The 26887-nt window shown below is 46.8% G+C and overlaps 1 protein-coding gene across 1 annotated transcript in view; it reads left to right on the forward strand.

Moving 5' to 3' along the window:
* The window catches only part of PDZD7 (PDZ domain containing 7), a 721728-nt gene that overhangs the window by 270542 nt on the left and 424299 nt on the right, over nt 1–26887 (forward strand). Inside the window, exon 7 of the mRNA XM_086922676.1 lies at nt 12483–12543. Coding sequence (XP_086778802.1) covers nt 12483–12543 — 61 coding nt within the window. The remainder of the gene's footprint in view (nt 1–12482; nt 12544–26887) is intronic.

The raw sequence follows: 26887 nt of genomic DNA on the forward strand, positions 1-26887 counted from the left end.
AATATGTGCACAACTGTTCAGAGAAAGCCAAGTTCCTTATGATACACAATGTCTGTTCCAAAATGAATGCTCTACTATGGACTGCTTTTATCTATATCCAATCTCTCACAGTCACCGAACCTACATTGAGAAATTAAGTTGACATGAGTTGAAAGTGGGTACTGTAAACAGTGTTTACTGTATGGAGAGAGTTTGCTCTTTACCACGCTGTTTGCAAACAGTGAAACTCTCATGAGAAATATACCAGAGAGTATTTAAAAGTATGAAAGAAGAACAATATACACTCTATTGAAAACTTGTCCAAATAGAAACTATTCACTTAAAATAACCAATGCCTGGAGCTTCTAAAGATCATACTACCTGCAGCCTTCATACTGTGGTGAAAAACGTTACAGGTAGCCCATCCTCTGAAGCAAAACAAGCCCAGGTACAAGGTTAGTAACTGGTACAAACAGTCTTCTATGTTAAGTAGAAATTGTCTTGCTGAGATTATTATGTCTAATATCCCAAGGCTGCTTACAGTACTTAGTATCTACTAATTAGAATATTTGCCCTGTTGGAAACTTTTTCTGCAAAACCAAAAAAACCTGTGTGGAACATACTGGACACAAGTTGCCAAACGTCCCCGGCACACAGAGTTACTGTTGAATGCAAAGATTTATAACGTGTTTAATACCTCTGCACACCTATGATGTACTAGGAGCATATACGTTTTGTAAACACTTGCACCCATTAGCACATAGCATTAAACATGGTAGAATTGGTTCACACCTGATTGACATATTTCATTTACTTATTAGTCCCTTGTGGGTTGGTATACCATATACCCAGGGCCTGTAAATTACATGCTACTAGTCGGCCTACAGCACTTATTATTCCACACACTTAAGTAGCCTCTTAAACATGTCCCAGACTTGCTATTGCAACCTGAGTGCAATGTTAAACTGTCAATTCGACTTGGCAGTATAACCCCCCCCGCCATGCCTTAAACTTGCCCCTTTTATGGCATATAAATCACACATAAGTTTGGCCTTAGGTAACCCATAGGGCAGGGTGCACTGCAGTTAAAAGATTGGACATATGCTTTATAGTTTTATATGTCCTGGTGATAAAAAAACTCCTACATTTGCTTTTCACAACTGTGAGGCCTTCCTGTCCCATAGGATATCGTTGGGTTGCCTTATTACATTTATTAAGTGCTAACATTTTATTGGGAAACTGATAAACATTTCATGTTTGGTATCTGTTAGAAATGGGGTCTCTAGTTGGCAGTGGTTTGCACCCTGTCCAAGTAGGGACCATCACTCTTGCCAGGATAAGGGATCACACAGCTAAGATAACCCCTGCAGTTGAGCTTCAGAACCAACCACAGCACGGAGAAAGCCCGGATAGCCACAACAGACGAAATCTGCACCATGCTTGACTGAGGATAATCAGCCGCCCTTATCCTCCTGGATCTCTCCACAGCCTTCGACACCAGGTCTCCCACCACACACTCATCGATCGACTATGCCAGATGGGAATCACAGACGATGTGCTCAGATTGATGCCAATCTTTCTCACGGGACGCACCCAGAAAGTCCGTCTTTCTCACGGGACGCACCTAGAAAGTCCGCCTACTCGCCTTCACCTCGCACCCTAAGCACATCATCTGCAGCATACCCCAAGGATCATCACTAGGTTCAACCCTCTTCAACATCCACATAAAATCACTCGCAGACATTGCCAGATCGCTCAACGTCAACATCACCTCATACGCCAATGATTCCCAGCTTGTCCTCTCACTCTCGACAAAGACCAACTTCACCAGCTGTATGAAGAACATCGCCGCCTGGATGAAGGACAACTGCTTGAATCTCAACACATGCAAAACTGAAGTTCTAATTTTCAGCAGACACATTGTGCTCTGGAATGACCCCTGGTGGCCGGCGGAGCTCGAACCGACCCCCCACACCGAAAGACCACGTCTGAAAACTCAGGATCATCTTGGACAGCAAATTCTTCTTGAAACATCAGGTCAATGTCATTTCCTCAGCCTGCTTCCACATGCTTCACATGCTCTGCAAAGTCGTCAAGTGGCTCCCGATTAGCACCTGGAAAACAGTGACGCAGGCCCTTATCACCAGCCAACTAAACTATGGCATGGCAAGTCATTCTGTGCAGGCACTACCACTGAACTCATGCAGAGACTCTCAACGGTCCAGAATGCAGACTGATCCTTAACCTTCCCAAGAGGTCACACCTCACCCAGCACCTGAAGGACCTCCACTTGCTCCCTGTCCAGAAGAGATGCCAGATCAATCTTCTGTCCCACCTCTACAAAGCCCTCCATGACCACAGACCAGCATACATAAACCGCCACCTGCATTTCCACTGACCGACCAGGAATCTCCGCAACACACACCTCGCCCTTGCACAGATACCACATATCCACTGCTACCACTCCAGAAGTCTATCCTTCTTCCACCTCTCTGCCAGAACCTGGAACACCCTTCTCCTACACCTCTGCACTGCACCCTCACTGACCCACTTCAGGAAGGGATTCAAAACCTGGCGCTTCTACTGATACCTGCAGCACAGTGCCTGGATACCCTATTGGGTGATAAGCCACGTTATACAAGTACTACTTGGTTGACTGATTGCTCCCTCCCTTGGTATCTTGACACAAGCAGTCAGGCTTATATCAGTAACACAGTGAAAACACTACAAAAGGAGTCCACACCAGTTTAGGAAAATAGGCAATATTTATCTGAAAAAAACAAGGCCAAAACAACAAAAATCCAACATACACAAATCAAAATATCACTTTTAAAAGATTAAGCAAGTAGGACTGAGACATGTTTGCAAGGCTACTCATGTGGGTGGTGCAATCAGTGCTGCAGGTTCACTGGTAACATTTGAGATACAGGCCCGGGGCAAACACTGTGCATTGTACTAGGGATGTACTAGTAAATCAAATATGCCAGTCATGGATAAACCCATCACCAATATGTTTTCCCAGGGAGCACTTACACCTTAGTGTAGTGTAGTTCCTATATTCCCAATAGGCTCTGCGCATTGGAATAATATTCAGCAGTGTAGACGTAGGACTGAGGTCGACTAGGTCTCTACTGACTATATTAGACTTAAGGTTTGCCAGCTAGCTCAGAGGTCACTAGAAACTTTCTCGAATAAACAAGGAGGAGTTTAACCTCCCTGGATAGACAAGACGGGATTAGCTTCTGACAACCATATAACATGACAACTTTGCACCCTCAGAATAAGAGTGTATCTCTAGAGTCGTGTGAAAACAATAGACAGCTATTTCACTCAGTCAATTGTGCGTACTTAGTTTCACCAGAGTGCAGAGAATAGAGAGACGGGCGTTTTCAATAAAAGGTGTAATTTATTGAGCAGTCTTCTTTCTCATGCAAGAGAAATGAATTGCCATAATTGCAATACTTAATGTAAAGTAAAGTGCGTACAGTAAAAAGAGTATTATGAAATAATACTGTAAACGCATTGATATGGTTTCTTAGCCATAAGATACTTTAAAATGGATAAAATATATACATACATATATACATTGACTAATCGTACTCAACTGGTGCTTCTAAATACGCCTACCCCCGTGTACCTGACCTAAGCCTAATATGTGGGAAGGAGTAAGTAAGTAGCAGTTTAAGTTAAGTTGGTTTTGCCAAGAATCTGACTCAAGAATTCTCTTTAAGGGTTTAGTCAGCTCCGTACCTGGGTAATAGAATGCAGGAGGTCTGGTATCTCTCTTTCAGGACTCGATATCCCAGCAGCCCGCGAAGGCGGCTGAGAACACCGAAGCTGGATTTCTCGGCAGGAGCAAAGACAGCGTCTCTCTCAGTGCGTCAAAAGGGAGGGGCAGCATCCGTGGGCTCTCGCATCAGCTGGGCTCTCGGGCAAGTAGATAGCTGCTCGGCTCCAAAACCACCACCGTGTGTTTGCTTAAGGCAACGTTGGTATATTTATACCTGAAAGGTGCAGAGTTTGACGTAAGGTTTGGACATAAGACGTCAATAGAGATGTCACTAAGAACTGACTGTTCCTTTAGTGTTCGCAGGAGTTCAATGACAAATCAAAACAAGAGCAAATGGGGATTTCCCAGGTTGCTGGAGGTTTGGTGTGTCGAAAGAACTCGTTGTGCTCTCTAGGAATCTAAGGAAGTAGCTTTGCCGTGCTTTGGACTGCAAGGGCTATTTACTAAATATGGATCTGATTCTTATGCCATTATAGGGATATTATTAATTATAGCCGTACAAGGGCATAAAATAGCAATATTGATTTAGGTTCCTAGTTAAAAACACAATATTAGCACTGGTCAGCAGTGTTAAAGTGGCCAGAGTCCTAAAACCAGCAAAAATGAAATGCAGCTCACAGTAATAAAACAGGAAGTCATAAGCAAGGAAATCAGACTAAAAGACCCCAGGTCTAACAGAATGTATGAAATTGAAATTAAAAATCCTCTTTAAGGGAATAGTTGAATTTTAAATTAGAAATTTGAAAATACCACTTTTAGAAAGTTGTTATTTGCCTGCAGTCTGTCTTGGGTCGCATGACTGGGGTTAACTAGCAGTTAGACTTTGTGAATTCCTCCCAGAGAGTCACACAATAGAGGGATTAGGTGCGCTGAATGGGCCATCTGCTGCATGGTCTGGGGAGGGTTGGGCGTAGCTGTGCACAAACCCACTTACAACTAAATAGGCTGTGCTCTGCCTTCACTAAACTGGCTTGTCACCACTACATTGTTCCTGCAGCCTACTTGGAGCCAGAGCAGGGGAGGCAGGACATTTTAAGCACTTCAAAGAGAAACCACTAGAAAACTCTCCCAACTGGAAAGAAGGCACCGGGTATTAAATAGGGCTCTCGGACACACTATTCGGTTCACTTTCTTAACCTACAGAAAGACGCTTAGAGGAATTCTTGCTACTGTGGCCTGCTGTGTACTCTCCACAAGCTGCTTTGCTGTACTTGGAAGGACTATGTAGCTGCCTTGAACCCTCAGAGGCCATCCCTGCTGTTTGAGCCCTGTTTATCCATCTAAACCCATGACTACCAATGTGACTCCAGGGGCTAGTTTGCTGGCCTCCTGTTCAGAGTCACTTGGAAATAAGAGGCTCCCACCATCTTGAACCTGCACCTGGACCCAGCCTATCCCCCTAAGTGGTGTCCTTCTAGTCCTGGACCCTTGGTGGTGGTGGTGCTAAAGGTTCCCAGATAGCCAAAATCCCAAACTTGGGAATTAGAATATTTTTGATTGAAAACTGCTTTGAGAACCAATGGAAGACTGGGACCAAACTACTCGTCTATCCGCCCTAGGTACATTGCTGGTTGGTCTGACTTTGCGACTGCTCCTGCTATGTTTTTCACCGCTGCCGCAAATCCTGTTCAGCTGCCCTTCTGTCCTCCTTGAATTCCTCCTGGAATTGTCTTTGGCTACAGCCTCCTGTCTTGTCACAAAGTCTGAGCATAGAAATCTTAGAAAGCATCCAGCGGCTCCCTGACTATGACACTGCCTTGCTCCGCTGAACTTTTACCTTCTCAGAGCGTTTTCTATAAAATTTCTTCCAAGTCCAAAGGTAAATGCTGACTGGGCCCAATCTTCTTCCTGTATCTGGCCCGTGCTTTTTAAAATTGTATTTTTAACAGAGTTTTATATAGTGCGAACTTGACCCGAATCGGGTATCAGAGCGCTTTACATAGCACCAGTTTCGTTACATGAGGACACATTCATTTTTGTTAGGCACAGAGAGATTAAGTGATTTGCCCAGAATCACAGGATGTTCAGCGTCATTGCTGAGACTCGAACCTAGGTCCCCGTATTCGAGGTCGACCGCCCTAGCCGTCGACCTCGCCAACTCCTCTCCCCATTATAGTTGGCGATATTTTTTAACTTTAACCCGATCTCATATGATGAGATACATGTAGTTAGAGCTTTGATATGTTAGGCCCTAGTTTTCACCTAAAACTTAAAAAAATCATAACTACAGTTCTGCTAATTGGATTTTAGTCATTTCGGTGTCAAATAAGTTATTAAAATGTACTCTATTTTTCTAAATTGGTGTTTGATTTTTCTTGTTTTCGGTTTTCACTTTTTTACTGTTTGAGTGCTGCATAAATACTGTACACATTGCCTTTAAGTTAAGCCTGACTCTTTTTTTGTGCCAAGCGATGCAGGGTTAAGTACAGCTTGATTTAGTGACTTTTTGTGGTACTCCCTGACAGGGATTGCTACTGTTGCTTGACCAGGGCTCACACCCCAGTAAATCAACAACCTAATTACTCACTAAGTCCTGTATAGCAGACTCTGATATTGATATCTATCTATCTATGTATCTATGTATCTATCTATGTATCTATGTATCTATCTATCTATCTATCTATCTATCTATCTATCTATCTATCTATCTATCTATCTATCTATCTATCTATCTATCTATCTCTCTATCTATCTATCTATCTATCTCCCTCCCTCTATCTATCGATCTATCTATCGGATGTTATTGTTAGGTCAAAACATCCGTTAAATTGTTACATTTTAAACTCCACAAACCAATAAAATTCACCAGTTATAGTTAACTCGAGGAACTATAACATCAATTATGTCATTTCCAATGTAATCTGTGATGTAATAGAACATGGCTTGAGGGATCTAAAATGTGAAGTCATGAGCTGTCCATGGTGTGTGCATAGATGTTTCTGTTCCTCTGACAGGATGACCAGGACTTTGTTTATCTTCAAAGGGGCTTCCCCTGTCACAGTGAGATGTGCGACTAAACCTGCCCAGGCCCCTTCTTTGTTCCCTCACCCAGATACATTGCAATCCTAGTGGGGCAAAAGCTGCCTCAATCACTGTTTAAAGTGACCACAGAGGAAGTATTGCTTATTTTACCGGCCACACCTCTGGGGTGGGCACATAGACTCTGCACAAGTGGAGAAAGGTTTCACAATTTTGGATTTAGTCAGAAACGTACGCTGTGGAATTGTTTGCTGTAGGGCACACAGGGTATGGTGCAAAAGTTGGTTAGGTTACCCCTGGGAACTACTACCCTATTGGTTAAGGGGATGCCACTGGTGTGCCATCCACAGGCAAGTGCCAGGAATAAATGTTGCATCCATAATACCTACTCGGAACACTACTGGACCTGAGGAAGATTAGAAGAGGACTGATCCTGCTGCATGAGGCCTGAGAAGAGACCATAAGGACTGGACCTGCTCTACTGGAGTAAGTCTTGACCACTAAGTTCTTTTCCTGAGGTCCTCCCAACATCTTGAAAAACTGGAACTTTAAAACTTTTGTCTTCAAAGTCTTCTGAATGACTGGGCCAAACCTGTCAAGCAGAACTGATCAAGATGCGTTTCCATAGGGGTCAAGATTCAGGCTTCTCCCACTCAGAACTTTTGTGCAGCAGCAAATCTGATTCACCAGGACATCACAGAAAAGGTATTGAGCCTTTTGGAGCTCTCTTCAACTAAATCCTGCAGCCTTGCCCTGCTGGTAGAATCCCAAAAAGTGACTAATCAATCAATCAATCAATCATATAATTTGTAAAGCGCACTACTCACCCGTGAGGGTCTCAAGGTGCTGGGGTGGGGAATGCTAATACTGCTCGAAAAGCCAGGTATTGAGGAGTTTTCTGAAGGTCAGCAGGTCTTGGGTCTGGCATAGGTGGATGGGGAGGGTGTTCCAGGTCTTGGCGGCGAGGTGGGAGAACAATCTGCTGCCGGAGGTCGCTCTTCGGAAGCGGAGAACTGTGGCGAGGGCGAGGTCGGCGGAGCTGAGCTGGCGGGTGGGGTGTAGAAGCTGAGTCGTCTGTTGAGGTACGTTAGACCGGTGTTGTGGAGTGCCTTGTGTGCGTGGGTGAGGACCCTGAAGGCTATCCTCTTGTTGACCAGGAGCCAGTGCAGGTCTCTCAGGTAGGGTGTGATGTGGCTACGGCAATGGATGTTGAGGATCAGGAGTACAAGGGTGTTCTGGATGCGTTTGAGCGGTCTCGGGAGTTTGGCCTAGGCTCCTGCGTTGATGGTGTTTCCGTAGTCCAATCTGCTGCTGATGACGTCCTGGGTGACCGTTCTTCTCGTTTCAGTGGGGATCCACTTGTAGATCCTGCGGAGCATGCGGAGGGTGTTAAAGCAGGAGGAGGAGACGGCGTTGACCTGTTGAGTCATGGAGAGGGTGGAGTCGAGGATGACCCCTAAGTTGCGTGCATGGTCGTTGGGTGTTGGGGCGGTTCCCAGTGCGGTCGGCCACCAGGAGTCGTCCCAGGCAGAAGGGGTGGATCCGAGGACGAGGACCTCTGTCTTGTCCGAGTTCAGCTTCAGTTGGCTGTTCCTCATCCATTCAGCGACGGCCTTCATTCCTTCGTGGAGGTTTGTTTTGGCGGTGTGGGGGTCCTTGGTGAGGGAGAGGATCAGCTTGGTGTCATCGGCGTAGGAGATAATGTTGAGGTCATGGCGACGTGGGCGAGCGGTGCCATGTAGATGTTAAACAGAGTTGGGCTGAGGGATGAGCCCTGGGGTACGCTGCAGATAATCTTGGTGACTTCGGAGCGGAAGGGGGGAAGGCTGACGCTCTGTGTTCTGCCAGAGAGGAAGTAGGTGGTCCAGTCCAGGGCCTTCTCTTGGATCCTGGCATTGTGGAGGAGTGTTCATAGTGTGTGGTGGCAGACCATGTTGAAGGCGGCTGACAGGTCCAGGAGGATGAGGGCCGCCGTTTCTCCGTTTTCCAGAAGGGACTTGATGTCATCGGTGGCGGCAATGAGGGCAGTCTCGGTGATGTGGTTGCTGCGGCACCCGGACTGGGAAGGATCCAGGATTTTGTTCTCCTCGAGGTCCACCTTGGGTTTCTTGAGTAAGGCGTTGATTTCCGGGTGCTTCCAGCTCTCCGGGAAGGTTGCTGTCTCGAAGGAGGTGTTGATGACTTTCCGGAGATGGGGTGCGATGGCTGTGCTGGCTTTGTTGAAGATGTGTGTGGGAATGGGTCTGATGGTGATCCGGAGTGAATGCTGTTCATGATCTTGATGGTGTAGTCGTCGTTGATGTTGGTCCAGGAGAGCAGGCGGTTGGTGTGGATGGTGGTTGTGGGGGTGGAGGTCTCAGTGGTTGTCGGGCGGTCATTGCGTTGAAGCTGTTGTGGATGTCTGCGATCTTGTGGTGGAAGAAGGTGGCCAGTGAGTCCACAGGTCTTGCAAGGGTGGGACGTTGTTGGTGTTGGAGCTGGGGTTGGGGAGTTCCTTCATGATGTGGAAGAGCTCTTTGCTGTTGTGCGCGTTGTTGTCTAGGCGGTCTTTGAAGGAGGCCCTTTTGGCTGACCTGATGAGGTGATGGTGTCTGCGGGTAGCGTTCTTGTGGGCTGCGTGGCTGTCTGGTGTTCGGTCAGGGGGCCAGATCTTCTTCAGCTTTCGGCAGGTTTGCTTGGAGGCCCGGAGGTCTTCAGTGAACCAGCTGGCTTTCTTGTTGGTGTGACTGTTGGAGGGTTTCTTGATTGGGTCGAGGATATTGGTACAGTTGTTGATCGACTGTCTGAGGATGCCGGCGGCGGTGTCTGGGTCAGTGAGGTTGGCGGGTGGGCTCTGGGCGAGGGTGGTGGTTAGCTGTTCTTTGGTGACTTTGCCCCAGCAGCAGCGAGGCATCTGTTGGGTGCGGTGGTGCGTGGTGGGTTTCTTGAAGGTGAAGTGGATGCAGCGATGTTCAGTTAAGTGGAGTTCGGTGGTGTGGTTGAAGGAGACGTGGGGGCTTGCGGAGAAGATGGGGTCAAGCGTGTGACCGGCGGAGTGGGTGGGTGTTGTGACAAATTGTCTGAGTCCAAGGTTGGCTAGGTTGTCGATCAGGGTGGTGGAGTTGGTACTGTTGTTGTTCTCGAGGTGGAAGTTCAGGTCCCAGAGGAGGATGTAGTCCATGGAGGTGAGGGCTTGTGTGCTGACGAAGTCGGCAATGGAGTCGCTGAACTGTGGTCGGGGTCCGGGGGTCTGTAGATGAGGGTTCCTCTGAGGGTGGTGTTGGGGTCGTGTGGATCTGGAAGTGCAGGTGTTCGGCAGTGCTGAGGGTGTCGCCGGTGTTGGTCGAGACTCTGAGAGTGTTCCTGTGGACAATGGCGATTCCTCCTCCTTTTACTCCGTTGGTGTGGTCCATTCGGGTGATCTTGTAGCATTCCGGGACGGCTATGGTAAAGTTGGGTGCTGAGGCGGGGTTCAGCCAGGTTTCCGTCAGGAAGGCGACGTTTGCGGAGGTTGAGTCGAATAGGTCCCAGAGTTCAACAGCGTGTTTGCACGCGGAGTGGGTGTTGAGAAGGATGCATCTGAGGTGGTTGGGTTCTTTCCTGGTCGGCAGCATGGTGGGGCGGATGCTTGTGAAGCTGCAGTTCCGGCAGTTGAAAGCTCCGTTGGTGCGCTTCGGGTGGCCAGGAAGTAGGTGTGTGGTCGTCCGGTGTTGAGTGTGTGGAGGGTTCTGGCATAGTAGCGGTGTCGGGCATCATGGCGTTCGTGAGTGCAGGGGTCCTGGTGCTGGGCGCGGTCCAGGCGCGGACAGGCGCAGACGGGCTTGCCTAAGGCGCGCCCGCTGCGTGACTTCCATATGAGGGGATGTGTGAGGGAGGAGCAGCTGGGAGGCGGTAGCGGGGCGGCGAATGGGATTGTAGGGGGGGCAGGGACGCAGCGGTGGGAAAAACAGGTGGGGCCGTAGGAGAACAGGGCACTGTAAGGAAAAACAAGCTTAGGCAAGAAAACAAGTACAGGCACAGAGGAATAAAAACAAGTCTGGGCAAGAAAGCAAGTACAGGCACAGAGGAATAATAACAAGTCTGGGCAAGAAAGCAAGTTAGGCACAGGGGAAAAATACAAGATTAGGCAAAAACAATGCAGGCAGAGCTGTGCAGCAGCGTGAGGAGCAATCTGCCTGCGAGCAGGGTCAGAGGTCGCCCTAAGTGCGAAAAAAGTAATCTTTACAGGGCAAAGGCGCCAGAAGTATCCAGAAAGAAATTAATCTTCCTTAGGCGCAAAATTCTAATTTCTTCCACGGAGACGTTTCCTGCTAAAAACCAACATTTTCACCATGACCTTGTCTGATAGCTATCCAACCTCTGGGAGCCCTCCTCAGCAATTATCTTCTGCCTTTCCCCGCTAAAGATGTTGGGCTTCTACTTCAGAGACTAAGTCCAAAGGTAAAACTTCATAATGCGTCGAACCTGGTTTCTGCGCCGACCCGCGCGCTATCGCGGTTCACCTCAAATCAATCCTAGGACCCGACCCATCAGGGCTAGTTGACTTCTGTAGCTACACAGTGCTTTTTGGCGCTGTTTATGTTTACAACTTAAAAAATTCATATCTCTGGTTTCTCTCTTTGGATTTTTGTATTTTGTTGTTCTTATTTAGTAAAATCTACTTTGTTGCTGACTTTGTAAATTGGTTTGGGATTTTTCTTATGTTGTATTTCGAGTTTATTACTGTTTTGGTACTGAATAAATAGTCCTCTAAGTAAAGCCTGCTCTGCTGTGTGCCAAGGGGCTGAGCTCAGGTTAATCTAGTGACTGTGGGACTGATTACGATCTTGACAGATGGGATACACAGTCACAAACATGACGTGTATACCCCGTCCGCCTTAATTCAAGTTCCATGGGTATGATGGAACTTGTAATACGGCGAACAGGATATCCGTCATGTTTGTGACAGAGTATCCCGTCTGGCAAGAGTGTAATTAGGCCCTTTAGTGACTCACCCCAGGAGTGTGATTATACTGGAGATGGGCAGTTCCCCTCCCCTCAACTAATACTCTCTAGTGTCTTAAAATGTTGAATGACAGGGCTTGTACGGCATGCTACCCATGGCTGCATGCAATGCATAGTGACCCCTGAATTATGCCTCAGAAGAAAAATGTAGAGCCCCCACCCCCGTACGTAGCCGTAGTCCCAACTGTTACCTTTTTCAAGAGTGATCATAGAGGAAAATGCACCGAAGGCAGCAATAATTCCTGGAAAATACAGTATTGAGCAGACTTTCTGGCAATCTTGATCATCAATCATTGGTTTTGCAAAGGTATGCTACATTCTTTTAGTGCATCATATCCCTCAATTAAGACAAAATCAGCCATTGTGTGTAAATCTGAGATCTAAAATAAAAATCTTACTGTTCCACCGTGAAAACAAAAGCATGACGGGCTCTGTGCTTATTGTTTTCCAAAACGTTTGCATTCTTTACTTAATGACAGTAATAAGAGTCCCATTTAAGGAATGCCTCCTAATTACAAAAGAACCAGGTAGGAGAGAATATTAAAGTAGGGAGCTGCACTTTTCCCCCAAGGCATCATAGAGTCACTTACTTAAAGCACTGCATATAGAGTTTCAGCCGTGAAAAGAACTAACCGTAATGTATTATTTATAAAAGATGCTGAGATCAGGTTCACCTTGCAGCTGTGTCTTGTACAGTACCCAAATCGATACTTTTCATTACATATCTAATTTTATTTCCATTTTGTTTTAGGAAACGGGCGTGTACCCTGCATACAAGGAAATGGTAGCAGAATATTGCTGGCTAAATAAATGTAAGTAGATACAAATGGTCAGTGTGTGAGGTGTTTGTGTTTGTCCCTGAAAGCCACTGTGTTCTGGTTACTGACAGGAAGAGGAAGATTCCAGGTCATTTGCATTTTATTGAACAGGTTTTGAGATGCCCACCTGCGATTATATTTCAGGACAGCTTTGTAACGTAAGTGTGCACTGCCCCTGCCACCCTTTTCTGACTCTATTTGTAAACATTAGGAGAAATATAACCATCTGCGTTCCAGCAACGAAAGTTTCTACCTGAGAATTCCATCTTTGACTTTGAAATTGTGGCACATAAGCTACAAGATTCATGTATGATTTGAACTGTAATCATGAGCGTTGTACAGACATATGTGATGCATCGAGGTTTCGACCCTGCAAGTTGCGCAATTTTGTGACGTGCATCAAGATGGTTGTACTTCAGGACAGGAGAGAGGATAGGCAGTCGAATTATAGATGCGTAAGCATATCTACAGCAGTGAAGGACTTCTCATTCAAGTTATCGCTTTAGGTTTAAAATTCTCAGTTCTCCACTGGGTGATAGGAGCCTTAAAGGTATCCAAATGTGGACTTCCACCCGTTGGTTTGAGTCTCTTTACGAGGCCAGTTAAGTTATTTACGAGATCTGGCAGGGAAAGACGTCTGTCCGGCACTCGCTTCTTTGGAAAGACCCATCTTAACGCACTTCACAAAATTGCGCAACTTGCAGGGTTCAAACGTTGATGCATATAGTGTATTGCTGATGTCACCAATCACCACATGTCACATTTTTCACCACAATCACCTATTTCTTCTGCAATTGAATTTGTAAATTGCGACATCCTTGAATAGTTGACATTTTTGAATACAGCATTTAATTCCATACCTCGGTGTGTGTTATGTCATTTTCTTCCTTTAGATTGTTGGTGTTCGCTACAAGTAAGCTTGTGCTGCCTGACTATTTGGGGTGTGCTTGAGGAAGGCTGTACAGAAGTTAATTTAATTTTTTTCTAGCACACAACAAAATTTAAATGTCTGTAAATGAACTGTACGGACTATCAACTCAATACAGTGAGTGATAACATTTCCACACATTATCGTTTGTGCACTGTTTACTTTTATCAGTAAAATGTTTATGAGTGCAGTCGACCCCCAGGCCATTCCAAGTCCTCCCTCTTTCTCTGAATGCATCCCAGTCACTAGAGACCAAATTAGCAATATGATTACGCTTATAAATTCCAGCTCCCCCAAGACCCATGTCATCCATTGGTTCTTAAACTGGCCCCTGAAATTATAAGTACCAGTATTTCGTCTATCTTTAACATTATGTTTAATACCGGAATTTTCCCCGTCATCTGGAAAAAGGCCTCTTTCCTACCTCTCCTTAAGAAATCCAATCTTTATCCAGCAGATCCAAATAGTTACTGCCCAATGTCCTCCCTCCCCTTTCCAGCTAACATGGTAGAGAAGATGATGAATACTATGCCAACACAGTATCTCCAGGACAATGTAAAGATCCAAGCGTCGTTTCCACAGGAGTGCCAGGAACCGCAGACAAGACCAACCCTTCCCCCCTGCACCTACCGTGTCTATCAAGCACTAGAACACAATGGTGGTATGGAGGGAAAGGAGGGAACAAAACAAGGAAAGGCAGGGAAGAAACAAGACTCCTCTGGCTGGTATCCCTCAGGGTAGAGGCAGGCACTAAAAGGAAAGGGTTAGGTTAATGCAGACCAACAACAAATAAACACCAATCATTGGAAACCTAGGCTATTTATCATACCTAAAAGACAGCAAGAGGGCTCTTCAGTATACAGGTTGGCTTGATCTCTGCCGCAATACTGAACCAGCAATGATCGGCACACCTGACTCCTGTCTATAACAGGAAAAGGGAGCTTTTTCTCTTGTTTTCTTAAAGTGTTATTTGAATTGTAAATTTGGTTCTCTTACCATGAAGTGCAAAATAGGGGCTCTGATTATCAAGACTGAGGCAATTGGGAAGTGTCAATTATCTTATCTGAAAATGTAATAATACATATGTAAGGAACCACAACATAGTTTGCAGGGTATTGGTAATAAATGAGGCGCTAATAGCACTTTACCCGTTCTTCATGCCCATGCACTGTAACGAATGCCAGCCTCCGATTAGATACCAGTGAGTCCAACAAAAAACAATGGGATAAAACCCTGGCGTACCACAACTCCCACAATCCCTTGAAGGAAACCCCAGCCTACGCTCCGCAAGTCCGGCCGGCCGACGGAACAATGTGTGTCCGGCCGACGGTGAGGTTCTGTGATTCTGAACCCGTTTTTAAAAAGGTCATGATATCGTGGCGATTTTGGTAGTAGCGAACCGCAAATGACGAGTGCGGCAAGTACGAGTGTTTTCGTCATGTTCGATTAATGGATTCACTATGAAATTAGGGATTTCGTTCTGAAACTTCGGGTTCCATTTTGTGTACGGCAGCCATTTTGTGGTTGCCCTCACATAGGCGGATGACTACGGCCGAACGAGTCTTTGGGACACGTACACCTTTAGCTGACTTCTGGGTGACCTGAGCGAACTGACTCCGTTGCCTGAAGCTAACTTGCTGAGCCAGTTTCTTGTCCGACAGCTGGTCAAGATAGAGATCAAAGAGCAGGACATTGCTGAGTTTATGGTACACGCACACACCCTTCTATCTTGCTTCACATCTGTTTCTGTTCCTTCTTTTATGGCTTATTTATGATTTGGGTTGTGTTCTTTTATTATGGGTTTGTCCGGCCTGTCCGAGCAAGAATGTTGGGTGTTCCGTGTAATTGATGATGGGCTGGACAACTGGAAAGTGAGCTTGTCGTTATGCGATACATTTTGCAATGTCATCTGTGATTGGATAGTTTGTAAATAATTGGTGTTTGTTAGGAATGTGATTTTTAGTATAAAAGACGATGTCTCGCAATACGAAAATTGAGCGGTCTCTAGCAAACTACCCGTGTCGTACTTCGTAGACCTCTGTTCCTGGTTGCAGCCAATAAATTTGATCTTTGACGCCACCAAGAAGTATCCTGTATCTCTGTATTCTAAGACAGGTGAACTCGAAGACTTCGGGCGTTTCCCCTGGCGCCGCTGGGTTCTAAAACCCGGTTCTTCAGTTGGCGCCCAACATGGGGCGACTTCAGTGGTACCGGTCCAAGCCTGAAGATCGTGAGGAGCTTCGTGAGAAAATTCTGGAGGAAGGCCAACCACTTCATCGACCCCTGTATGTCGTCGTGGTCCGAAAGTCTTTGCTGCGAGGTTCCCCGCTTTCCGACGGCTACGAAGGACTGCTGCCCTGACTGTCTCCCTGTCTTGGACCCTTTGATGATTTGTAAAGCGAGACGATAGACGGGTCTTCTGGTGACGTGATCGATACCTCAGTTAAGTATGAGTGGAGCGTCTCCCAGGCCTTAGTTTTTTGGGTATCCTTCGGGATCTTTGATTTGGAACTTGCACGTGCCAAAGCCGAGGGACTCGTGTATTTGCGAGACTATCGAGTTTGATAATCCCTTGAAGTTTGAAGCTAGACTGGTCTCAGCAGACTTGGAAAGATATTTTGTTGTGGTTGTAATAGGGATTCCCGATTGGAGGATTCGTGTCCGATACCTCCGGTTGGAACTCCGACCTATGAGCTCTATTCGAACCATGGTGTGGGCCCCATTATGTATAATGAAGTGTGGATCCGCTGCACTAGAAAAGATGGTGTCCTAAAGTGGCCCCAATATGGTAGTTATGACACGGAGATTTTAGAAAATTTGGAAGTTAAACTATTTAAGAAGAAAGCCCGGCCGGTGATGTTTGACTCTTTCCGCCTCTGGCGAAAGGAAGCCAAACAGAAAGAAATTAAATTAGCGAAGAGAAATAAAAGAGAGAAGGGTATATCGATAATGCATGCTGCTATACAGTTTAAATATAATTAGGCTTTCCTGTTTTCAGTTTCTATTTTTGGTAAATTCTGGTGGTGTTTTTTCAGTGATTTCAATACCTCAAAAAAACAGTGCTTTTCAGTGATCACTCATTTCGCGCCATAAAAAACAGCTGAAACAGTGTTTTACCGGTGTTTATGGAACGGTTGGCTTTTGTTATTGCTTGCTTTCTTCATTGATGCATGGTATATAGACAGTGTATATACAGTGTACATGAGGTCCAAAAACATTTTTGCAAGTCAAAGTTATTGTAGTACACCATACAATAATTCTTCAGTGAGTCTTTGGTCATTCGCGCTTTCTCTTTCCTTCCCAATATCGCGAAGTTGTGTTTTTGTGTATTTTTTGACGGGTACGCCTACTCTGCATATCATTAGCGTTAGTTGTCGCTCTCATCCATGGCAATGTTTTTTGCCCCAGCTATCGCTGGAAAACTGGCAATGTTGGCAGCTTGCACCAGCATGGGAATGGGGCGATGAATCCATCGCCACTTTCGCCGCGCTAAAGTCCCAATAAATCGGCGATAAGTCCTTTTCGAATATGCCCCTAAGCTGCTTCCAGGAGCTGAGCAGAAGTACAAGGAGGTACAGAGTCTAAATGTACAACAGAGGGTCACGAGTGAGTAAATATCCTTTACATATTTACATAGCTCCCAGAGGCGCAACTAGGGTCCAAATCATCAGAGTGTAGCTGCAGGGGCTCTAAGAAGGGGTGAAAGATCAACAAAACCTTGTTAAGTAAATGGTGTTTTTAAAGACCTGTGAAGTACTCGGGGTGCGGGTGTGGCAGACCACAACAGCTCCTCTACCCCATGTGAGCCAGGCAGGGGGCCTGGTGTTGCTCTGGCCCTTGGGCCATTCACACCCTGGCTCCCCATGTGCCGACCGGCCGAGAAGCCGTGTTTTCCCCTGACACCTCCGCGCCAGGCCACCACAGGCAGGCCAATGGGGGTGTGGATCCAAGGGATGTTGGGCCTTCATTCCACCTCGTACATCAAATTGAGAGTGGTAATACCAGGAATTGAGTTAGGGGAGCATGTGTAGTGAGAGATCCATTGGCTTCCAATGAGAGCTGTTCTTATCACACTTAAAAATAATTACCAAAGAGTGTATCACAGCGTACCTTTTTGCCTAGTGAACATGTTAATACTAATATTGGTGGGATCGATTTTGTTTTACTTGTAAACGTCTTTTAATTTCCTACCTCTCCACCTTCTGTCGTTTTTTTTGCAGTTACTGTACACACTTTGCTTTTTTTGTTTGTGCTTGTGCTTCTTTGTTTTGCTTTTTTATTTTATTTATTGCTTTTTAAATTGCACATTTGCTTTATTTGTTCTTTCTTTTTTTTAAATTAACTTGTACCTTTCAATATACTCTTTCTTTTCTGGCTCCCGTTTTCTTTTTCCCATTTTGAAATGCTTTTAACTACACACTGTGTCTTTCTCCATGCCTCTTTCCACGCCATGGTGAGGCATTGTTCTGTAAACGTGCCCGCACCTGTCCCAGTAGATAGTGCCTGCCTGAATGTTTGTGAAGAAATTATCTTTGGAATAACACTATCTAATGGGATTTAGCTGGTCACAATGCACGCATAATGTCAGGGCTACCGATTTGATTCTGGTTCTTTTTTTTGCCTCTCATGAAGGAAAAAAAAACCAAAGTCATGGCATTACGGTGACATACAGCCTCGCCTGCAGCAGGGCTCGCTCCAGCGCCAATGCACTTAGTTCTAAGACCAATTTGTTTAGCTGAACACTGTCTCTTTGGCGTGGCTGCAAATGTTAACTCTCCTCTCCTATCAAAAACACAGCAGGGCGGACCATCTGCTCTGCACGGCCTCCCCCTGCGCCCATATTCAACTTGACGACCTCAGAAGGATCAAAAGGACGCCGGAATTCCACCCTCTGATCTGCATGTCACACACAGGTGTTAGCAGCGAGTATCCAGGCCATTTTTCATGAATAGGCCAGCACTTGAATTGATATGTACATTCTGCACCATAGTTTTTACTAATTGCGGCCACTTAGGGATCCAGTGTTGAACAAAGGGATTTTAAACACTGCCAGCTTGGGCAGGCCACTGCTGATAAAATCTGAAGGCTGCAGAGAATGAACTGTTAATGGCCGCCTTCTTGGAATCCTAAATATGTTCCATGTTGAATGAATGCGCTTACCTCGGAGAGTTTGATGGCCAAAGGTATGAGACAGAGGAGGAAGCACCCCAATAACATAGCCAGGGAAATCAAGCAGACCACCAGCAACCTGTCCATGCTTACTGGATTCTAGCGCCTGGAGCGTGCAGTGCTCTGCCACCCACCACAGGCTGCGATCAGTGAATAGTTGATGAGACAAGTGGCGAGCGGAGCAGGGGAGTAGTTACGGTCAGGTGCAGTTTAAGGACTCAGGCGAGTGCTTAGACGCCACCGGCATGGTTAGCGCCTCCTTCTCTTCAGGTTCCTATCAGACATCAAGTAAGGCCTGGTGTTTCCCTGGGCGGGAATATGTAGAGGTTCACCCCATTCCCTTGTACCCCTGGAGTGCCTGTTAGTCTACGTCCCCTGTTTTGTAATATTCTCCTGCCACTCACGCTCCCACAGTTTCCATTAGCTGCCTCAGGCAGCGCCAGCCAGAATGTTTCTGAAGTAATTTTTTTGTTCTATTTTGCGACATACATTCAATCAATCAGTCATTGGCTATTCCTCTACGAGATAGAGCGATTAAGATCCTTTTTTTCTTTTTCCATTAATTTGATGCGGTGCTATACGCTCCATAACTGTCGTGTTTGTCCAGTCACTGTTCCCGAGGATGCCGGGCCCCTCCCCGGGCTGTCAGGGAGCTCGCGGCTGCAGCGTCCCCCCTCGCCTGCCTTTCTTTGGCTGTCAGTTAGCTCGGGATAGCTGAAATACTGCTCTTCTCACCTTTTTCTTAGTTACAGTGTATGTGAGCTCAAATGTGCAGCGCCCACCTTGTCTTGCCCTTTCTGGTGCTGGCCTCTTTTGCTAGCCCAGAACTTATGCTAATGAAGGGATTCTGAGCAGCAACCAGGTCGCAGCGGCAACGCTTTCTCGAAGAATCTGCGCCATCCATCCCTGCAGCCTGTTTGGCTGCTTCGCATCAGAGAGAGTCTAAAACGCCCTGCGACCTCCTCTCAGCAGGCATCCCAGCACCCGAGGGTGCATACTGACCCGTCCCGTTGTGAAGATACTACAGGCTGCAGACAGGCTCGCCACTCTCCTCCCAGAATACACTGCAGTCCCTATTTACAAACAACAACGCCAGCTGGGGCAAAAGATACCTCTAAAAATTCAGTAATGCAAATTGACTCACTCCATCGTGTCCATTTCACCACAGACGCGTCTGGTATGCCCGTGGCCCTATGCTGCTCACTGTGTGGCGCGACTGTCATGCCTTGACATGTTATGACCATGTTGCGTGGGGTTACAGCTAAGCCTGTGCCTCCACCCCACATGTATGCATGCCTGGCTGTGTGTCTGTCCTTTAGAGTGTTGCTGCCGCCGCCCACCAGACTTCCCTGACAGCCATGACCTCGCCCATTACTTGACACAGTGAGCGCCTCACCCAGGGGTGGAACCCACAGTGTTTACATTGCCGGGCCTGGGGTTCACGCTTCCTGGCGTGGGACATCCTTGACACCCCCTCACAGATATCTCCCGTGCTGCCCGCTCTCGGGGCACGGAGGGCTGCGGCCCTCTCTCCTCGGACCATGCATATTCTGCCACTTGCTGTCACACATACTGCCACTTGTCCTGCTTTAACCATGGCCAGACGCCTGCCCTGCTCTGCTCGAGCTCACAGGTCTCTCCCTTTCCTGGCTGCAAAAAGAGAAGTTGCTGTTTCTGTAGCTCCTTTGTCACACTCTGCCCGCACTGAATGAGGGTTCGTATTTTCAAAAACACCTGACTCCACTGCGCGCACACAACTCCCATGCACCTATAAGTCACCTGTACACACATTACTCGCCTGCACACATAAAGACTGCATACCTCACTCCGCCCCCTCATACACACTCTTGGCTCCTCTCCTGCACAGACCTGACTCTACCTTGCACACACCACGCTCTCCTGCAAAAACCTCATTCCCTTACACACAGTCATTTCACAGCAGTCACTTTAATCCCAGGCACACCACTCATGCTTAACAAGGCCCCTCTGTACACAAAGCACTGCGTTAGATATCGCTTATTCCGCTTCACACTCAACACTGGTCTACGCATCTCACCCCTTTTCACACACCTCACTCCCCTTCACACACCTCACTCCCCAGCAAACACCCCATTCTCCTTCTTCCTCAAACTCACTCACACATCTCAACCCTGCTAATACTTCACTCGTTTGTAAATACCTCAGTCCCCTGTGCACACCTCACTCCTCTGCATTACATACCACACACACACTTACACATGCAATACTCCCCTGTACACACCTCTCAAATTCTCATAGCCCTCCCCTGTTTCCAGTCAGAGCTCACTCGTCCTCCGAGTGAACCTCGCCGACCTGCACTCCTCTCTTCTCCGACACACTCCTCGCCCCATTCACTTTCACAATCAGCACTCTCCCCCACACATGTCTCCTCTTCTCACGGACACTTCTCTCACCTACACATGCCCGACTCTTTAGCGCATACCTCTCGCTTCTGCTCGCTTTTCTCCTCTGCTCACACGCACCTTCTTTTGCACACACAGTCTTCTGTTCACGTCTCACGCCTCCTCTGCGCAAACCCTGCTCTGCTAAGCACACTTGGCAGCTCCCTGCTTACATCTTGGTCTTCACTCACTTTGTCGCTCCACTTTATTTCAAAACGGCGCACATCTCGTGCGCTGGTGGGTGGGCTCAAAGGCGGGAGCTCACGAGCAAGAGGAGCAACCCATGACTCACAACCCTACCGTAGTGTATGCAACAAATGCAATATTCGCAAATGTTCTGCATGTGCAGGTGTCTTAGGATGGGCAAAGCCCCCCTTCTTTGGGGGGGGGGGACTTTTTAACAACCAAGTTCACCAAGTAACACATGTTAGGAGGGGGCTTCCCTGGGACTCATCCAGCCCTGGTCTAGTTCAAGCCTTGGTCCACGCTGATTATCCACAGACACGCTACACAGAGCAATGCCAGTATTTCGGCCGTGGCACAAGTAGCTGTTCGCACATTGCATTCAAATAAAGTGAAACTTTGGAGCTCTCGAGTTCACATACACAACCCGAATCGTAATGGTGGGCACAGAAGCAAAATATACAGATTGCTACAGTTATCCTCCTTGTGCTGGCGGAGCGGGTTTGCACAGAGCCGCCCGCCCGAGCGCACACAGTAATGCTCCAGCACAGCCCCATCTAGTTCTGCAATAAACCAGGCAGCAGAATCAACCCCATTCTTTGACAGACCCCCGTCCTGCCTCCGAGAGGATAGAGCTCTGCCCACAGACCGGCACCAGTCCCTGCTCTCCGCAGACCTGGATGGGAAAATGAAGAAGTCAGAAGATAGCAAGGGAGCTACTCTGACTGTGCCGAGTGCCCAGACACAGACTCGAGGGGGATAGAAAAACTAGAAGGGTTACTGAAGACCGCACTGTGCCCACGCACTGCCAGCTCAGCAGGACTGAGGTGAATAAATAATAAGCTCATCTCCCCCCCCACGTGAGCCAAGCAGGGGGCCTGGTGTTGCTCTGGCCCTTGGGCCATTCACACCTCGGCTCCCTGTGTGCAGAAGCATTGTTTTCTCCAGACACCTCCGCGCCAGGCAACCACAGCCAGGCCATTGTTTGTGAACCTTTGGCTCCATCAAGTGGCCAAGTGCCGCAACAACTACAAAAATACTGCGAAAATCAGTGACACTCGGTTTAAACCAGGTCAGCTGATTTTCATCCGGGAGGGTATTATCGAGTATATTCGGTTTAAACCGAATTCCGGACAGCCTAAATATAATGAAGAAGAACAAGAGAGTGAGCAGTTGCACAGGCAACGTAAAATGGCTATCGATAAATGTTATCCAGTTTTGTCATCTCTTCAACAAGGTGCGACGAAGGACATTGAGAAGGATCCTTTGATGTAACATTTGTTAAGTTCTCCACCCCCTTATGTGTAGAGTGCTACAGCACCTCCGCAACCTCCAGTTGCTTTGCCTCCTGTTATTGCACAACCGCCAGCTCCTCTTCAGTTGGCTCCTATTCCTGTGGCGCAGCCTTCTCAAGGGCCGCCGACTTTGCTATCTGTTCCGCCTCCAATTCCTACGACTTTGTCTCCTGTATTTCCTACTTCCTCTGATACTCCTCCTGATACTACTTCTACTTATACTTTGTCTCAACCTGCCTTGCCTCCTGTTCTTATGGCAACTTCTCCTTCTGTTCGGCAGCGAATGACTGATACTGTTACAGGTCTTTTGTCTCCTTTCTTTGGGTCATTGAGTATGACCCCTGCTTCTGCGCGTAAACAGTTGCGTAGCCACTTGCCTGGTCCCGAAGAGCGGGCAGTGTTGGATGATTTGGCTCGTAAATGGGTTACTAATTCTTCGAGATATGGTTTAGAGTCGGTAATGGATGTCTTCCGTCAATGGGAAGCACCAAAGCAGAGGTATGTCTTTGACATGATGTGTACTTTCCTTCGTGAAGAATGGGAAGATGGTGAGTTGGGAGAGACTCCATCTGAGTTGTTCCGTGTACAGTCCGAGTTTGCGAAAGGTACTATAGTGGGTCTCGAGGTTGAAAAAGCAGTTGCGACATTGCTGTCATTTAGAAATGCATCTCCTTCCCAGCCGTTGTTTGAGCCTGATTCCTCCGTTAGGAGAAAAGTGCAACAATATCCAATGAGAGAGGTTCCTCCGGTATGGAAAGATGCAGTTCAGGCCGATGCCGCTAACGGTATTGCAGCGGTAGATGCTCATTTTCAGCTTGTTTGGGTACATGTTCCGTGGAAGCGAGCTGACGTTTTGGCTCTGAAGCAGACTTTACCTGACCCCCGTAAGAATCCTGCAGGGTACTATAAGGAGTTATCACAGACAGCTGATGCGTGCATTATGAATCTAGCCGATATAGACATGTTGTTTGGGAATGTGGTTCCTCAGCCCTTGTGAGGAATGATTCGTCATGTGGATCATGCGCAGGAGTTAGGTGATACATGGAATAATGTTACTGCTGCAGATGGTCGACAAGGTGGTGGAGCTAAACCTGAGCCTTTAGTTGCATCACTTCCTGGTAGGATCATTACTTTTATGAAGACTTTGATGCCTGCTATGCGAGTGAATTGGAATAAGTTATCTGCATGCAATCAGAAGAAAGACGAAAGTGTGTCTGATTTCTTCACTGGGTTTGAAGAGACGTTTATAGACCATAGTGGTCAAGATAAGAGTACGGAAGGTGGCCAACGGTTGTTTGTCGATAAGTTTGTGCTTAACTTGCTTCCTGAGTTGTGTACTAAGTTGAAGGATTCAGAGAGTTCATGGGCTGTTTCTTCGTCGGTGCAGATATTGGCTACTGCACAGTATTACGAGAATAGAGATAAGGACGAGAAAGAGAAAGCAGATAGAAAGACTAAAGATTTGAAGACGAAGGTTCTTTTGCAGCAAGCGTATCCGCCTCGTAATAATCAGCGTGAATATCAGCAACCTCAGCAGTTTCAGAGAAATTCACAGAGGTTCGAGTCTTCTCAACAGCGTTTTCCTGTAGGCCCTAATCAGTGTGCATATTGTAAAGAAGAGGGTCACTTCAAGAATAGTTGTCCGGTTCTGTTACAGCGCACAAATGGTGCTTCTGGTGTGAGAGGTCGTGGTGTTCAGCAAGCTCCTAGAGGTAGGGGACGTGGTGTGTTCCCCCAGAATGCACGATCCTTTCCCCCTCAGAATTCGATGAATTGTTTTGATCAACAGAATGGTGCGTCTGGTAGGACGACTCAGTACTATGCTGAAGACTACTATGTCGAGGGTGAGAATATCGATGGTAATGATTGCTAGGACAGCCATAGACAAAGAGAGGGAGTTGTGTCAGTACCAGTAGATCAGAGTGGACCTTATGTTGAAGTGATTACATCAGGTGTGTCGGAGCCTTTTCTTTTGGATACTGGTGCTGCGAAGAGTTCTATCATGCACTCTAAACTCCCTGGCGCACCTTTGTCTGGCTTGACGAATGTCTCAGTAGGTTTTTCTGGCGCGCCAGTTTGTAATCCGGTTTCTAGTCCTTTGTCTCTTTCTGTTGGACCTTGTGAATTTGAAGCACCCCTCATTCTGACGACAGGCTGTGAGAATTTGTTGGGATTGGATTTGTTGAAAAGATTGTGTGCGACACTACATTGTTCTCCTTCAGGAGTACAGCTTACATTGGGTAAGAGAGTGATCTCTCCGATGTATTTGTCTAAAGATCGACTTCCATTGGAATTGCGTTCTCTCCCCGATACTCTTTGGGCTTCTGGTCCTAATGATTTGGGTCTTTTGGAGATTCCACCATATGTTGTGACGTTGAAAGCGAATGCTAGATTGCCATGTATTCCTCAATATCGGATCTCTAGTGATGGTGAAAGAGCACTTCTAGCGATCATCTATGATCTGATCGATAAGGGTGTCATTGAAGAAACTAGAGGTAATGTGTGTAATAGTCCGGTTTTGCCTGTCTTGAAACGTACTGATTCTTCGCAACTGCCTGTGTATAGGTTTGTGATCGATCTCCGCGAAGTGAACAAGATTGTAGTACCGCAATTTCCTGTTGTTCCAGACATTACTGCTTTGCTAACTATGATTTCTTCTTCTGCTACCTGGTTTTCGGTGATTGATTTGAAGAATGCTTTCTTCAGCATCCCGATTGCCGAGGAGAGTAGAGATATTTTTGGCTTCTCTTTAGGAGGCCGAAGTTTCCGGTTTAAGCGCGCTCCTCAAGGCTATTGTGAGAGTCCATCCATCTATAGTTAGGCTTTGAAAACACAGCTTGATCTGATTGTCTTACCTGATGGTGCTGCTCTTATTCAGTATGTCGATGGTTTGTTAGTTGCTGCTGATAATGAGGAGATTTGTAAAGAAGCTACTTTGTCGTTGTTGCGATGTTTGTCTGACTTCCATCATAAAGTGTCTCTTTAGAAGTTGCGGTATTGTCGACAAGAAGTGACCTACTTAGGTCATCTCTTGTCCAAGGAGGGAAGAAGATTGACCCCAGAACTAATTCAAGCGATTGCGAGAATGAATGTGCTAACCACACAGAGAGAAGTGCCTGCTTTCTTGGGTATTACCTCATACTGTAGGCAATGGATTCCAAATGTTTCGCTCCTTGCGAAGCCTTTGTTAGCACTTACTGTTAAGGATACTCCAAATCCTCTTCCTTGGACTGACGAATGCCAGAAGAGTTTTTCTGAATGGCGTGATGCGTTGTGTTCTGCTCCTGTGTTGGGTACTCCCGACTACAGTAAGCCTTTTACACTCTATGTTCACGAGAGAGAGGGATGTGCATTGTCAGTCCTGACACAGCAGTTCGGCGATAAACAACGTCCATGTGCGTATTTCTCAGCGACTTTGGATCCGGTAGCTAGAGCCTTACCGAGTTGTTTGAGAGCTACAGCAGCAGCAGCTGTTTCTATTCGACAGTCTGCTGGTTTAGTGATGGATAATACGTTGATTGTGATGGTTCCACATGCAGTGGATACTTTGTTAAACAGGACTAAGACGCAGCACTTAACTAGTGCTCAGTTGTCAGGTTATGAGTTGACACTTTTAGCGAGTCATGTGCATATAAAGAGATGCAACACGTTGAATGCAGCTACGTTGTTGCCGATTTCTGTAGAGACAGATGTTTCTGAACAGCATGATTGCTTTCTTAGGACAGAGGAGGAAACGAAGGGTAGAATAGACCTTAGGGACACTCCTCGTACGAAGTGTGACGGTACCCTATGGGTAGATGGTTCATGCTTCAAGCTTCCGAATGGTGATACGACTGCGGCATATGCTGTTACGACTTTGCATACGATTGTTGAAGTTGCACGTATTCCACAGAATTCAGCTCAGGCAGCAGAGTTGATTGCATTGACAAGAGCGTGTGTGTTGTCGAAAGGGAAGAGAGTGACTGTGTATACCAATAGTCAGTATGCGTTTGGTGTGGCTCATAGCTTTGGTCGCCTGTGGAAGGAACGTGGGTTCCTCACGTCTCATGGAACGAAAATCCAGCTTGGTCAGTTGGTGAATGAACTTCTTGAGTCACTTACGTTACCGTTGCAAGTTGCGATCGTGAAATGCAGTGCACATAAGAAGGTTACCGATGACGTTGGTCATGGTAATGCGTTTGCAGATGAAGTTGCGAAAGAGACGGCGAAAGATGTGATGAGTCGAATAAATGTTGCAGGTCCGGCAAGATGGGTTCCGGATAGAGGAATGTGTGAAGATACGATAGAGAGCGTGAAGTCAATTCAGGCTTAAGCTACAGAGAAAGAATTGAGTGTATGGAGAG

This window comes from Lissotriton vulgaris, chromosome 5, assembly GCF_964263255.1.
Source record: "Lissotriton vulgaris chromosome 5, aLisVul1.2, whole genome shotgun sequence".
Classification (NCBI taxonomy): Eukaryota; Metazoa; Chordata; class Amphibia; order Caudata; family Salamandridae; genus Lissotriton; species Lissotriton vulgaris.